Raw genomic sequence first — 13,044 nt, forward strand, 5'->3', positions numbered from 1 at the left:
ATTTTCTTGCTATTGGTTTCCTAAGAAATAAATAGGTAAATTTTTACATGATGTTGTCCTATAATTTTAGCATACTAGTATTCCATGAAATTATTTTCTTACATTTTACCTTGCATTCATATCAACACAAAAAGCCTTCTTATGTCAAATACTGTCTTTACTGAGGAAGGAGAATAATTCAAGGAAAATAAACCACAGATGGTTTTGTCACTCCTCATAGCCACTCATGGAAGTCCATCATATCACAGAGTAGGAGTCGGCCTTTAGTGGCCCCACCCTGCAGTCACTCATGTGCATAAACAGGGGCTAGAGAGTGTTGGTGATCACCTTCTGCAGCAATATCTGGTTTAGCTAAGCACACTGCCCTTTTATAAATACTTCTCTGCAACACACTCCCACACCATGCCCTTCGCTACTCTGTGTCTTTAGTACACAGGCTCCATTTTGCCCTACTCAAACTTTTCTCTATTTGGGGATATTTCTTTACCTTAGGCCAGTGATTCACAGTGGGTATTGTCACCCCCAACACAGGAATCTGGCAATGTCTAGAGATAATTTTTATTATCAGAATTTAGTGTGGGAAAGGCAACAGATGCCTCAAGCATCTAGTGGGTAGAGGCAGAATCTAAGTATTCTACAATGCACAGGAAGCACAGGCCTCTAACCCCCAAGAAAGAATTGCTCAGACCAAAGTGTCAGTAGCACAGCTCAGGGTCTTAAATCAAACAACTCAAATTTTTAAAAGAAAAAAAAACATAATAATTTATTTGTTTTCTTTTTTTATCATCTTTCTCCTTGTCTTCTCCTTCTTGCCTACCACCCCTTTGTTCTCTCCCCAAAATCAAATGTACTCTCATGACATTAGCTACGTTTATACAGAAAAGTGATCAATTCAAATAAAATATTAACCCAAAGGCAGAAATTTGGCATCAGTACAGGATTTGGCACATGCACAGGAGTTTTTATTTTGAGGCTATATATCTCCTTAGCATAGACATTCACACATTAGAACTAGCCTTATATTACTGTAATTGATTGATTCTGTGGTCTTCCTCAAAGTTCATGTCCTTGATCTGCGCAAGCTTATTCACCAGCAATTCTAACTAGCAATTAGTTAACAGCAAGTGGTTTGTTTCCATTTCTGTGGCAATCTCTCTACTTAGTTATAAAGAAGCAATATATTCTGGTTTATGAAATAAAGAATAATTAGAGAAAGAGGCCAAATAATTGACATATCTTTGTAAGTTCTTAGCCCAATATCATCTACTTTTCTTTAACCCCTATTTTTATCATTTCTAACAGTTTTATATAAACACTATTTCAATCTCTTCTATCTGGTAACTTTCCAAGTTACCTTCAAAAGATTCTGAAAAGTAGATTCTAAATTTCTCACTCATTCACTCTATTCTCCTAGGAATGGAATGCAGATATCACTGTAAGGAGAATTCCTTAGAAAAGTTTCCAGAATGCTCAACCATTTTGAGGAAGAGTTGGGATGAGAATGTTAAATGGTTTGACAATGAACAAGAGGTTAAGTCTTGGTTAGTGACAACACAATCCAGAAAGAATTGCTTATTTCACTGAGGATTTTTTTTATATAAAATCAACTAGAAAATTATTTACACTCCTAGAGTTTGGGTGAAAATCATGTTAAAAGTTCAATCAACTAAGCAATTACCTTTCCTTTCAGGAGGTTTTGACCTCATAAACACCACTCCTTTTATTAAAGTAACCCAAGATACAATAAGAGAAAACACAAAAATGTGTCTTCTGAATGGTGCCTGAATTCTTTGTGGGCACCAAGTCACATATAAATTGGCAATTTGCTCTATATTTTTCATTTACCACAATTCTTCTTCTAGTCTATGTGTAAGCAAGACTTGTGTTTCCATGTCTTCTATTTTTCTCTGATACTCTTTATTTAGGGTCAGCCTCAAGCAAGTAATACTATATTGTTAGATAGACCACACCAGGCTGAGACTTCGTATGAGAAGAGAGCTGACAAGCTAGCAGGTAAGAATCACAAAAACTTGACCGAATCTCCTTTCAAGCGTTAAAAAAAAAAAAGTCTCTAAATTGAAGAGTATAATACCTGCTTCTAATTTTCCCAAGTGTGTTATTAGTCAGCTTTTGGTCTCTGTGATCAAAATACTTGATAAGAACCCCTTAGAGAAGGAAAAGTTTATTTTGGCTTATGGTTTAAGAAGTTCAGACCATGGTCAGCTGACTCCATTGCTTTGGCCCAAGCTGAGGCAGAACATCATGTTGCAAGGGCATGGCAGAGGAAAACTGTTCAGCTCACGGCACTCAGGAAGCAGAAACAGAGAGAGAGAGAGAGAGAGAGAGAGGAGGCAGGGACAATATAACCCAAGGACATGTCCACAGTGACCTACTTTCGCCAACCATGACCCTCCTGCCTATAGCTAGCAACCCATTCACATTATTGATCCACCCAATGGATGAATCCACTGATTAGGTCACAACTCTCATAATCTAATCATCTCACCTCAGAACATTCTTTCATCAACACAAGAGCTTTTCAGGGTACATCTCACACACAAACCATAACACCATCTGAGGAAAGAAATACTATATGGTTTGCTTATGTTTGCTCTACTGAATGTAATTGCAAGACTATTTGGGAAAAAAACATTACTAAATCTCAGCTAATTAAAATGCAAGGATATCTTATTATTATCATTATTATTTTAAGTTCTAAGTCTGCTAGAATTCTCAACGGCAACAATTTCTACATGTGCTCATTATTATGATATTACACTCTATCATCTTATATTTCAGAGAAAATGAGTTGATTTTACCTTGCTATTTCCAGGCTAATAAATATCTAAACAAGTCTTTAAATGATAAATCCATATAGAAAGAAACATATCTCCACTAATATGTCTTCTCATACAGAACTTGGAACACTGCTCTATGTGACCTTTCAGAGACATCTACGTTTAAAAAGCATAGTGATGTCCAAAGTCCATGTACAAATCCAAGAGGGCTTCCCTCAGGGCACGAGGGCAGAGGCCCTTCTGTACATACTTACAACCCAATTCATGACTCGCTCACAACCCCATACAACATAAATTTAAGTTCTCCTTTTCTATCCTCTAGTTTCCTGTTCTTGGAATATTCTCTCTGTTCTCATCCCTCACCCCACACACATAAGCAAAGATGCAAGGCAGAAGGGACTTCTGAAGCCAAGAGACTGTAGTCAAGAGCAAAAACTAAATTAATAAAAGGAAAGATGACCAGTCTTTTGACATTCTTCAAGTTGTAGATTGCTTTGCCAACTCAGTGGAAATGAGTTGTTTTTCCATCCCAATGCACCAGAGCACTGACAGGCTCCCCTGAGTAACTGTTCCTTACTGAAGCAGTGAGTCCCCAGTATGCACACGCCCTTGAGGAGGACATGTGAAGGAGTGTGCTGACAGTCCAGCCTTCTTCAGCAGCCACCACCTCCTTTTTTGGGAGAATGTCCCAAGTCATGCACAATCTATGCTACTTCCCACCCACTGTCCAGTGTTTCCCCTTAAGACTTTGTCCTCTGAAGCAAGAGATGGAAAAATGGTTTTCAAGTTTCAGATGACAACTTCCAATCATATTGGAACTATTTTCTATCCTTGTCATCTCACTTCGGTCTGTTGGCGAATTTGAACCTCCATTTGCTCATCAGTAATTGGAAATAATCAAAGTTTCTCTGCCTACTTCATAAAGTCCTTGTGAGAATCAAATGAGATGACATGTGAACACTATAAAATGATACACACATAAAAAGTAACAAAACTGCTATTGGTTTAAGTTATTCAAATTCAAGTTCAAGAAACAAAAATATTCGAGTACTCTTTTATATTGCACAGTGAAAATAATGCAATAAAATAATTATATTTTTTCTGTGATAAAAAAACATACAATCAAACAAACATGTAAACAAAGCTTCCACTCTGTTCAAGTTTAGAAAGGATTACAACGACATGTGCAAAATTTAAAAACAAAAAGGCCTCTAAGAATAATGCAACAGATTTATTCAGATATGGAAATTAATCACGGCATTAACATTTTGGACAGATCTAAAATCCATGCTTACCTGTCTCAGAAAGTAATTTTGTAGCTTCCAGCACCTTCTCAGTATAAACCCCAGCTTCATAGTTCTCCATCTCGGCATTGATGATGTGTATCACCCGAGCTGCCCGTCCCCGGATGGCGCCCGCAGTCCGGTCCAGGGTATCCACATCCCCCTCTTGGAGGGCTATCACACATTTGTTCACATCCTCCAAGATGTGATTTTCTGTGGGGAGCATACATACACATTTATATATGGCTTTATATCACTCAGAACTTAATAGCCAACCTAAAATTAACTCAACAACTATCATGAGTCCTCACCTTGCATATATCAGTGCATGCCTAATAACACTGAAATGGTACTTAAAGGGCATACTTTATAATTACAATAGTAGTTGTAAAATCTGAGCATCAGCCAGAAGGCTTGCAGCATCACACAGACTGCTCTGTGCTACTTGTGGGATATCTGATTCAGTAGCTCTGATGTGGGGCCCAAGACAGAGTTTCTGTGAAGTTCCCAGTGATGTTAATGCTGCTACTTTGGGGATAAGACTTTCATTGCCACTGATATAAAGAATAGCTAGCCCTTTCTTTGTTTCAAAGATTGAGACTTTTTGCCCAGAGGGTCTTGTAGGAGTTGTTGTGGTAGCCAACATCAAGTATTCTGACCTAGTAGAATCCTTTCTAAACTTGAACCGAGTGAAGCTTTGATTACATGTTTGTTTCACTGTGTGTGTGTGTGTGTATGTGTGTGTGTGTGTGTGTTTATTACAGAAAGATTTAAGGGATGGGACAGAATAAATATCACCCAGTATTTTAAAGTCATGTCATATAGCAGGTATATGCAATGGGAAAATTCATGAGGTGAAGATCACAGAGTTCCCTCACAATTAAAATCTAATCCAATCTTGTGGCTGATTGCATCAGATTTCAGTCAAGACAAGCATCTCTCTCATCTCCTGTCACTGCCCAACGAAGATAACATGTAGAAGAAGGAGCAGTTTCATTCTCTACTGGCATAGAGAAAACACCTGATCTCACAGTCTAACAAGGGAACAAAGTTTTATCTACCATGTATATAATTATGTCCTTTGAACAGCACAATTCTAAAAAAAATGTTTAAAAGGCCTAGTATTCTGCTGGGAGTGGTGGCGCATGCTTATAGTTCCAGCAACTCCAGAGGCAGGAAGGAAGATTGTAAGTTCTTAGTAAATTAGTGAGACCATGTCTCAAATAAAAATTAAAAGGGCTGGGTGTGGTTCAGTGATAGAGGGCCTCTGGGTTCAATCCCCAGTACCACTGAAACTAAACAAAAAAAAAAAAAAGAAGAAGAAATAAAAAGTTTGGTATTCTATGTAAAAAAAGAAAAGCACTTTAAGCTGAAAACACACACACACACACACACCACACACACCCCTCCTCCAAATTAATGTTGAAATTCTAAATATAAATCTAAATATTTTATTATTTTTCTCTTCTAATTTATGTTTGAAATTAAAGAACTAGAGAATGTAGAAATCAGAGATGTATAATGGTCTGAGTGATGAATTCATACTGTATGAGATCTGGTACTAATAGGTAAGGACTTTGGCAGGTGATGAGGTTATGAAGACAGAACTCTCATGAATAGGATGTCTTTATAAAAGAGACCCTAGAAACTTCCTTCACCCCTTCAAGTCACATAAGGTTACGGAAAAGTCTGTAAGGAAGCAGGGTTTCACAGGACAACTCCATCTTGGACTTTCAGCCTTCAGAATTGTGAGAAGTACATTTTGTTGTTTATAAGCAACCTGATTTATGATACTTTTTATAGCCATATGAATAGACTTAGACACAAACACACATGCTTTAAGTAGCTAAACAGAACAAGTTTACCAATGGCCCTCAGTAATAGGTTAATCTTTAAAAATTATAATTGCCAAATTCAATGAATAGTTAGAGAACTAAATGAATTATTACATTATTATATATCTAAGAAGTTCCCAGGACTAGTTCTGAGTTTAAAGTTCTCAAAGAAGGAGAGTTGAAAAAGGGACCTAGCAAACCCTAGGGAATCCCTCCCACTTTCATTAAATCCAGCACTCAGAGGGAATATTTGTTCATTTGGAAAGTGGGTAGAAAATTGGAAGGTACAATTTGCTTTTCATAAATATTCCATTGTAACCTTATACAATTTGATTTTCTCACCCATTGTAAGTTTCTGATTTCTATATTCTCTAGTTCTTTAACTTCACATATAAATTAAAATAGAAAAACAACAAAGTATTTAAATTCAAGTATTCAGCTTTCTTAACCTCAAAAAAAGTAATACTTTCAAAAGACTGAAAATTTTTCTGAGTCAAACAAACAAAAAAAACCCAAAACCAAAACAAAACAAACAAACAACAACAAAACACACACACACACACACACACACACACACACACACACAGTTGTGAAAATATAGATTTACGAAGTTTTTACTTTTATTAAGGAACTTCTAAAAATTATCCTTTCATGAGATTTTGGATTAGAACAGATGAACTCACCTCAAAAGGAAACCTGAGGAAAATGTTCACTCAAATAAAACGTGGCAAAGGATTTTACATAAAAAAAAAAAAATGATTGAAATAAGCCTCTTCTACTGCCCTGCTGGATTCCTTGAGACAATTATACTGTGCCGTGGCCCCTGGAAGGGAGCAGCTGGAAAGGGCTTCCTGCCCAAACCTCGCACCTGGGTGCCCTCTTCTCTGAGGAACACCTTCCTCTAAGAATAGACATAGCCACTGCTTTTCTGTGCATTTTTTTTAAAAAGATAGTATTTTGGAATCAAATGTAAAACAGTGAGGACTCTGTTAATTATATCAGTTATTAATCTCTCTGGACTTAATAATTCTAAAACTTTGAAGCAGCACACTCATGTCCCACTATATTAAGATGAATTGGTAGGGCTTTAAAACAACAACTATTCCCCAAAATGGAAATATAGATCTAATGTAATTAAAAAACAAGAAAAAAATGAGCTTTTATTTGGAGAAAAACCAGCATAGGGCCGAAAGTCCATGGTAACAAAAACATTTTTTAATCAGCCCAATCAACTAATTTGTTAAGTGGTTAGACAAGTTAGTGATTTCTTGTGAATAAAATATTAACCTTATTAACTTTACAGTTAACTAATTGAAAAATTTTTGTTGGTCCTTTTAAATATGCATGACAATAGGGGTTCATTTTGACATAATTTAAAAGCATGGAATATAATTTTCTGATTCAGTCCCCAGCACTTCTCCTTTCCCTTCACTCCTTCCTTTCCCTGTTCTCTTACCTCTATTTTAGTGATATTTCTGCTATTTCTTTGTAGTTTATTTTTTTAATTAGTGTCTGTGGATATATAGTGGTGAGATTCACTATGGTATATTCATATATATATATATATATATATATATATATATATATATATATATATATAAAGGAAAGTTAGGTCAGGTTTATTCCAGTGTCTTTTTCCTTTATTCCAGTTTGTCTACTCCACTGATCTTATATTCTTTTCTATTTATCCTTCCCCCCTCTTATTTTGGATTACTTTCTGCAAAGCAGAGAAAACTTTTGACCTTTGACTTTTGGGGACTGGATTATTTCACTTTACGTGATAGTCTCCAATTCTATCCATCTACCAGCAAATGCCATAAAGTCATTTTTATTTATGGCTAAGTAATAACTCCATTGTGTATATACAACACATTTGCTTTATCTGTTGAAAGGCACCAAGGTTGGCTATATATCTTGGCTATTGTGAACTGATGTGGTTGCATCACTGTAGTTTGTTGATTTTAAGTCCTTTGGATATATTCCCAAGGGTGGGATAGCTGGGTTATATGGTAGTTCCATTCCAAGTTTTCTGAGGAATATCCATACTGCTTTCCACAGTGGTAACAGTAGCACCAATTTGCAGTTGTACCAGCAATGAATGAGTGTACCTCTTCCCCCACATCGTTGCCAACATTTATTGTTGCTTGTATTCTTGGTAATTGCCATTTTTAATGGAGTGAGATGAAATCTCAATGTAGTTTTAATTTGAATTTCTCTAATTGCTACAGATATTGAACATCTTTCATATATTTGTTGATAATTTGTATTTCTTCTTTTTGAGAAGTGTCTGTTCAGTTATTTGGCCAATTTATTGATTAGGTTTTTTTATTTATTTTTTTAATGTTTTTTGAGTTCTTTGTATGTCCTGGATATGAATGCCCTATTTGAGGTGGCAGGAGGTAAGGATTTTCTCACACACTTTGGCTTTTCTCTTCACACTCAATTGTTTCCTTTGCTGTGAAGAAGCTTTTTAATTTGATGCCACCACACTCATTGATTTTTTTATTTTACTTCTTGTACTTTTAGGAGTCTAATTAAGAAAATAAGTTCCTGAACCAACACTGTAAAGGGTATATATGATAAACCCAAGGTGAACATTATTCTGAATGGAGAAAAACTGAAAGCATTTCCTTTAAAAATAGGAACAGGACAAGGATGCCCACTTTCACCTATTCAATACAGTTCTTGAAACTCTGGCCAGAGCAACCAGGCAAGGGAAGGAAATTAAAGGGAGATACACAGGAAAAGAGCTCAAATTATCCCTGTTTGTTGACAACATGATCCTATATTTAGAAGACCCCAAAAACTCCCCCAGAAAACTTTTAGAACTCATAAATGAACTCAGGAAAATAGGAGGACACAAGATCATCACCCATCAATCAATTGTGTTCCTAATCTCCAATGATGAATCCACTGAAAATGAAATTAGGAAAGCTATCCCATTCACAATAACCTCAAAAAAACAAAACAAAGAAAAAAACAAAAACCAAACCAAACAAACAAACAACACGTGGGAATCAGTCATTTAACAAAAGATGTGAAAACTATACAACACTAAAGAAATTAAAGAAATTAAATTAAAGAAGAACTTACAAGATAAAAATACCTCCTATGTTCTTGGATAGGCAGAATTAATATTGTCAAAGTGACCATACTACCAAAAGCACTATACAGATACAATGTAATTCCCATCAAAATTCCAATGACATTCATAGAAGGAGAAAAAGTGGTTATAAGATTCATTTTGAAAAATAAAGAGATCCAGAATAGTCAAAACAATCTTTAGCAAGCAAAGCAAAGCAGGAGGCATCCCAATACCAGATCTCAAATTATACTACAGAGCTATAGAAACAAAAACATAGTATTGGCACCGAAATAGAAATGAAGACCAATGAAATAGAATAGAAGATACAGAGTAAATACAATTATCTCATACTAGACAAAAATGCCCAAAACATATATTTTTCAAGTCAATTTATTTTTTATTTTTTTGAAATATTAAGATAGTATACTTAGGATTTCCCAAAGTTCCCCAATTACAGGTCCCCTTTTATTGAAAAACAAGTAATAGTTCTCTAATGAGAGTTGTTATACTAATGGATGATAAACATGTAAAAGCCAATAGGGTTGAGAATACTTTAAAATAAATTGCATTTTGTTCACCAAAGCATTAACAATGTATTTGAAAAATAGCCATAACTGTTCATATAGACATGAAATCTTTGGTCAGAAGACTATGCTTAGTGTATATATGGGCTCTTAGAGTGTATGAGATAACTTCTGCACCCTCAGGTCAGTGTGTTTCTAAACAGGACTGGGTATATATGTATATATTTTTTTTTAATCAAGAAGGGCAATGAATTATTTGAAGGCAAAATCTATTCTTGATTCATATTTTCATTCCTCGAATCATTGTACAGATAGCAGATAATCAAGGAAAAGATTTTGGATAAACATGTCCATTAAAAAGGAGCAATCCAGCAGGCATGGTGGTGGACACCCGTAACACAGCAATTTGGAATACTAAAGCAGGAGGACTGCAAGTTCAAGCAAACCTCAGCAACTTAGCGAGGCCCCTAAGGAACCTAGCAAGACCCTGTCTCAAATAAAATAGAAATGGCTGGTAATATGGCTTAGTGGTTAAGGTTCTCTGGGGCAGGAGGGAGGAGCAACACATTTTACATTTTAATTCTAAGGTATTTTGAAGAAGAATAATTCCTCCTAAAGTAAGGAGATAGAGGAATGCTATTCCAAAAAGAAAAGAAAAAAAAAGTGAAGGTAGTAATAAACTCAATATTATTCCATAGATTACATTGCTAGGAAAAACTGCCAGGCACATTTGATGGTGCATTCTAATATCAAGCAAGGGGCATAAACATGTCATTAAATATTTGACTGCAACATATTTTGTAATAAATGTCCTTGGATTTTTGCAACCTCTTGAAAAATATGTAATTCTAAAAAAAAATTTCAATTAATCAATGATGACCAAACTACCTGATTTTTATAAAGCACAAAGCTCCCATTTCTAAATTCTAAACTAAAGTCACTGTGTGAATTTTTTAAAGAAAACAAATTCAAGATCCTAAAGAAAAAGAAAAAAAGAAATGGAAAAACAGAACAAAACAAAACAAATTTTGGATATCATGGGATTGAGTTAAGGGTTTTGTCAAATCTTAGATTTCTATAATTTTGTGAGCCAAACCCAAGAATTAAACTGTCACATGGCTAATGCCAAGGTGCTCATTTTAAAGCACTATTAAAAAATGTAGCTTTTGCCCAGTAGGAAAGGTTTAAATGTTCTAATGCAGCTATTTCACATTTTTATGAGCCCAGGCCACACTGAAAATTGGCTCTGCTCTTGTAATGTTAATAGCTAGCATTGCTGCTCCCAAACTTGTTGCATTTCAGCTGAACAAATTAAACTCTCAGATATACAAGTTCAGGTAGCCTTAAAAAAGAAGAAAAGAAAAAAACAACTATAGTCTTTTAAAATTTTTTTTCGTATTTTTTAAAATAGAGTTTCAGGCTGGCATAGATAGTCCCCAAGAAGAAACTGATACATACAATTCCATTCATGTCGTTCCAAAATACCATCTCCTAGGCCAAACTTGCAATATAGTGATGCAAAATGTTTGGTTCTACCTCAAAGATCAGAGGAAAAACACTTTCCCAACTATTTGGCTGTGTCCACAGCCTAGCAAGAGAAAGAGTGGGTTGTGTCATTTTTTTTGCCAGGCTGTATCTGTAGAAAGGTGCCCACTGCCTGATTGTCAACTCTGAAGGCATGCCCCAGCAGGCCCTGCCAACCTGGCTCCCTGACAGCATCTGTTCATGGCCTGCCATGGCATTTGTACAACTAGGGTTGGACCACAAGGGTGTTATCTGCCAGAGCCAAAGCTCTTCTTGTTGCTGGTAATAATGAGATGCACAAAGGAACGCCAGGGAGAAAGGTGACAGAGGCAGGGCTTGGGGGAAGGAAATTAAGAAAAGCTTTGCACTATTCAAAAAGCCTGAGATAAGGCCTGCTCACATTGCTTCTCCTTACCTCACCCCTCCAAGAAATTTTTATACATGTATTTGAAGAAAAAGAGAAGTTGGGAAAGTTTTAAGTTTCCAAATGATCCCTCTCTGAATAAAAGGTAATGTATGGATATTATCTATGTATTTGTACTTTGAAGGGGACTCAGAGGAAGATTTCCAGGGGCTACCAGGCTGGCTATATGAGGTTTGAGGTTGGGTGGGGACCCTGCAGTCACCTTCATAAATAATAAGTAGACACAAGAAGAAGACTTAGTATTGGTAGCTAACTTTCTATTCCCTAGCACCTGAATCCTCAACATATCTATCTAAACAATTTCTAAGCACCTTACGAGAAAAGTATTTGGGGGGCAGTTTTTACAGTATGAGGGCTCAGCCGTTGGCAAAGCAAAAACTCAAGAAATGGTAACATATTGAGTTCTTTTTTTTTAATCAGCCAACCCCTAGATAGGGGGATATTTAAATGAAGAGCTGCTTTGACAAGTCATCAAAAACCAAGCACCTTGGGAAGAAAAAACAAGACTGGTTTCTGAACAAGATTAGAAATCGGAATGAGAATACCAGAGGTAGGAGAAGGGATCTGAAGTGAAAGTAGAAAAGCAGAAAGTAGAAAGCACCAAGGGAAAGAAATTTCCCTTCTAATCTTAACTTATAGAGAACCGTGAAGTTTCTGAAAAAAAGTGATCATGATTCAATACCATCTCTGCCAAGTTACTTCCCCTTTCACTGGCTTCGTTTTTTCAAAGGAAGACTTAGTATACGAATATCTATATTAGAATTTTGGTGAGAATTAAAGCAAACAGAAAATTACAGACCCCATGCACATGGTAGCTCATTTTTTTTTTCTCATCTTGTTATCCATCAGTGAAAACTTGGCTTTTGGATAATCAGATCTATAAGATTCAACTACACTGCTCTCAGACAAGCCCCCCAAACAAGTGTCTAATATAATTCATTGTCTGCTTCTTCATGAAAAGGAAAGATGGCAAATAGGAAAAGTACCCAAACATGGAAGCCTTCCCTCCAGAAATCCTTCTGCATGGCTGTAGTCAGAGGTCCCTTAGGCCTGGCTCCTACCAGCAGTGATGTGTCTTGTGCTGAGGGGCTAGGTAGGAGTGAGCTCTATAAACCTGTCAGCAGAACCAACACCTGGCCAAATTGAATTTTCAAGGGTCACCTGGTTCTTTTAATGCCTCATGAAAACTCCTGTTTCTAGTCACCTCCTCCCCACAGTGAACTGGTGTTTGCAAAAAAAGGCCCCTTTGCTGGTTGGTAACCTGATCTTGAACAGCAAGATGAGTCCCATTAAAAGTCAAATTGACTTCATAGTTATTCAAATCTGCTAGCACCCTCCAGTCTGGCTTCATGTGCAAAGAAGAAAGTTACAATTACAGTGATGACTAGTTCCCTTTCCTTTTACTCATTACCGTATGCAACATAACAGACAGATGCTCAGAGCCTTGATGGCTTTCCTGTGCCTTCTAGTGGCTTAATTCTGTTCCTGATATTTCTACCTGACTCATCACAGACCTTCACTTATTGGAAAAATGACCCACTTAAGATAGCCAAATTGGAATAACCCATTGC

At 36.3% G+C, this 13,044-nt stretch overlaps 1 protein-coding gene across 8 annotated transcripts in view; it reads right to left on the reverse strand.

Moving 5' to 3' along the window:
* The window catches only part of CTNNA2 (catenin alpha 2), a gene marked incomplete at its 5' end in the record, with an annotated part of 976,113 nt that overhangs the window by 90,542 nt on the left and 872,527 nt on the right, over positions 1-13,044 (reverse strand). For all 8 annotated transcript variants that reach the window (XM_081264879.1, XM_081264878.1, XM_081264877.1 and 5 more), the window contains one exon: positions 4,094-4,294. In XM_081264879.1, coding sequence (XP_081121005.1) covers positions 4,094-4,294 — 201 coding nt within the window. The remainder of the gene's footprint in view (positions 1-4,093; positions 4,295-13,044) is intronic.

This window comes from Spermophilus citellus (genome assembly GCF_964194105.1).
Source record: "Spermophilus citellus genome assembly, chromosome: 13".
Taxonomy (NCBI): Eukaryota; Metazoa; Chordata; class Mammalia; order Rodentia; family Sciuridae; genus Spermophilus; species Spermophilus citellus.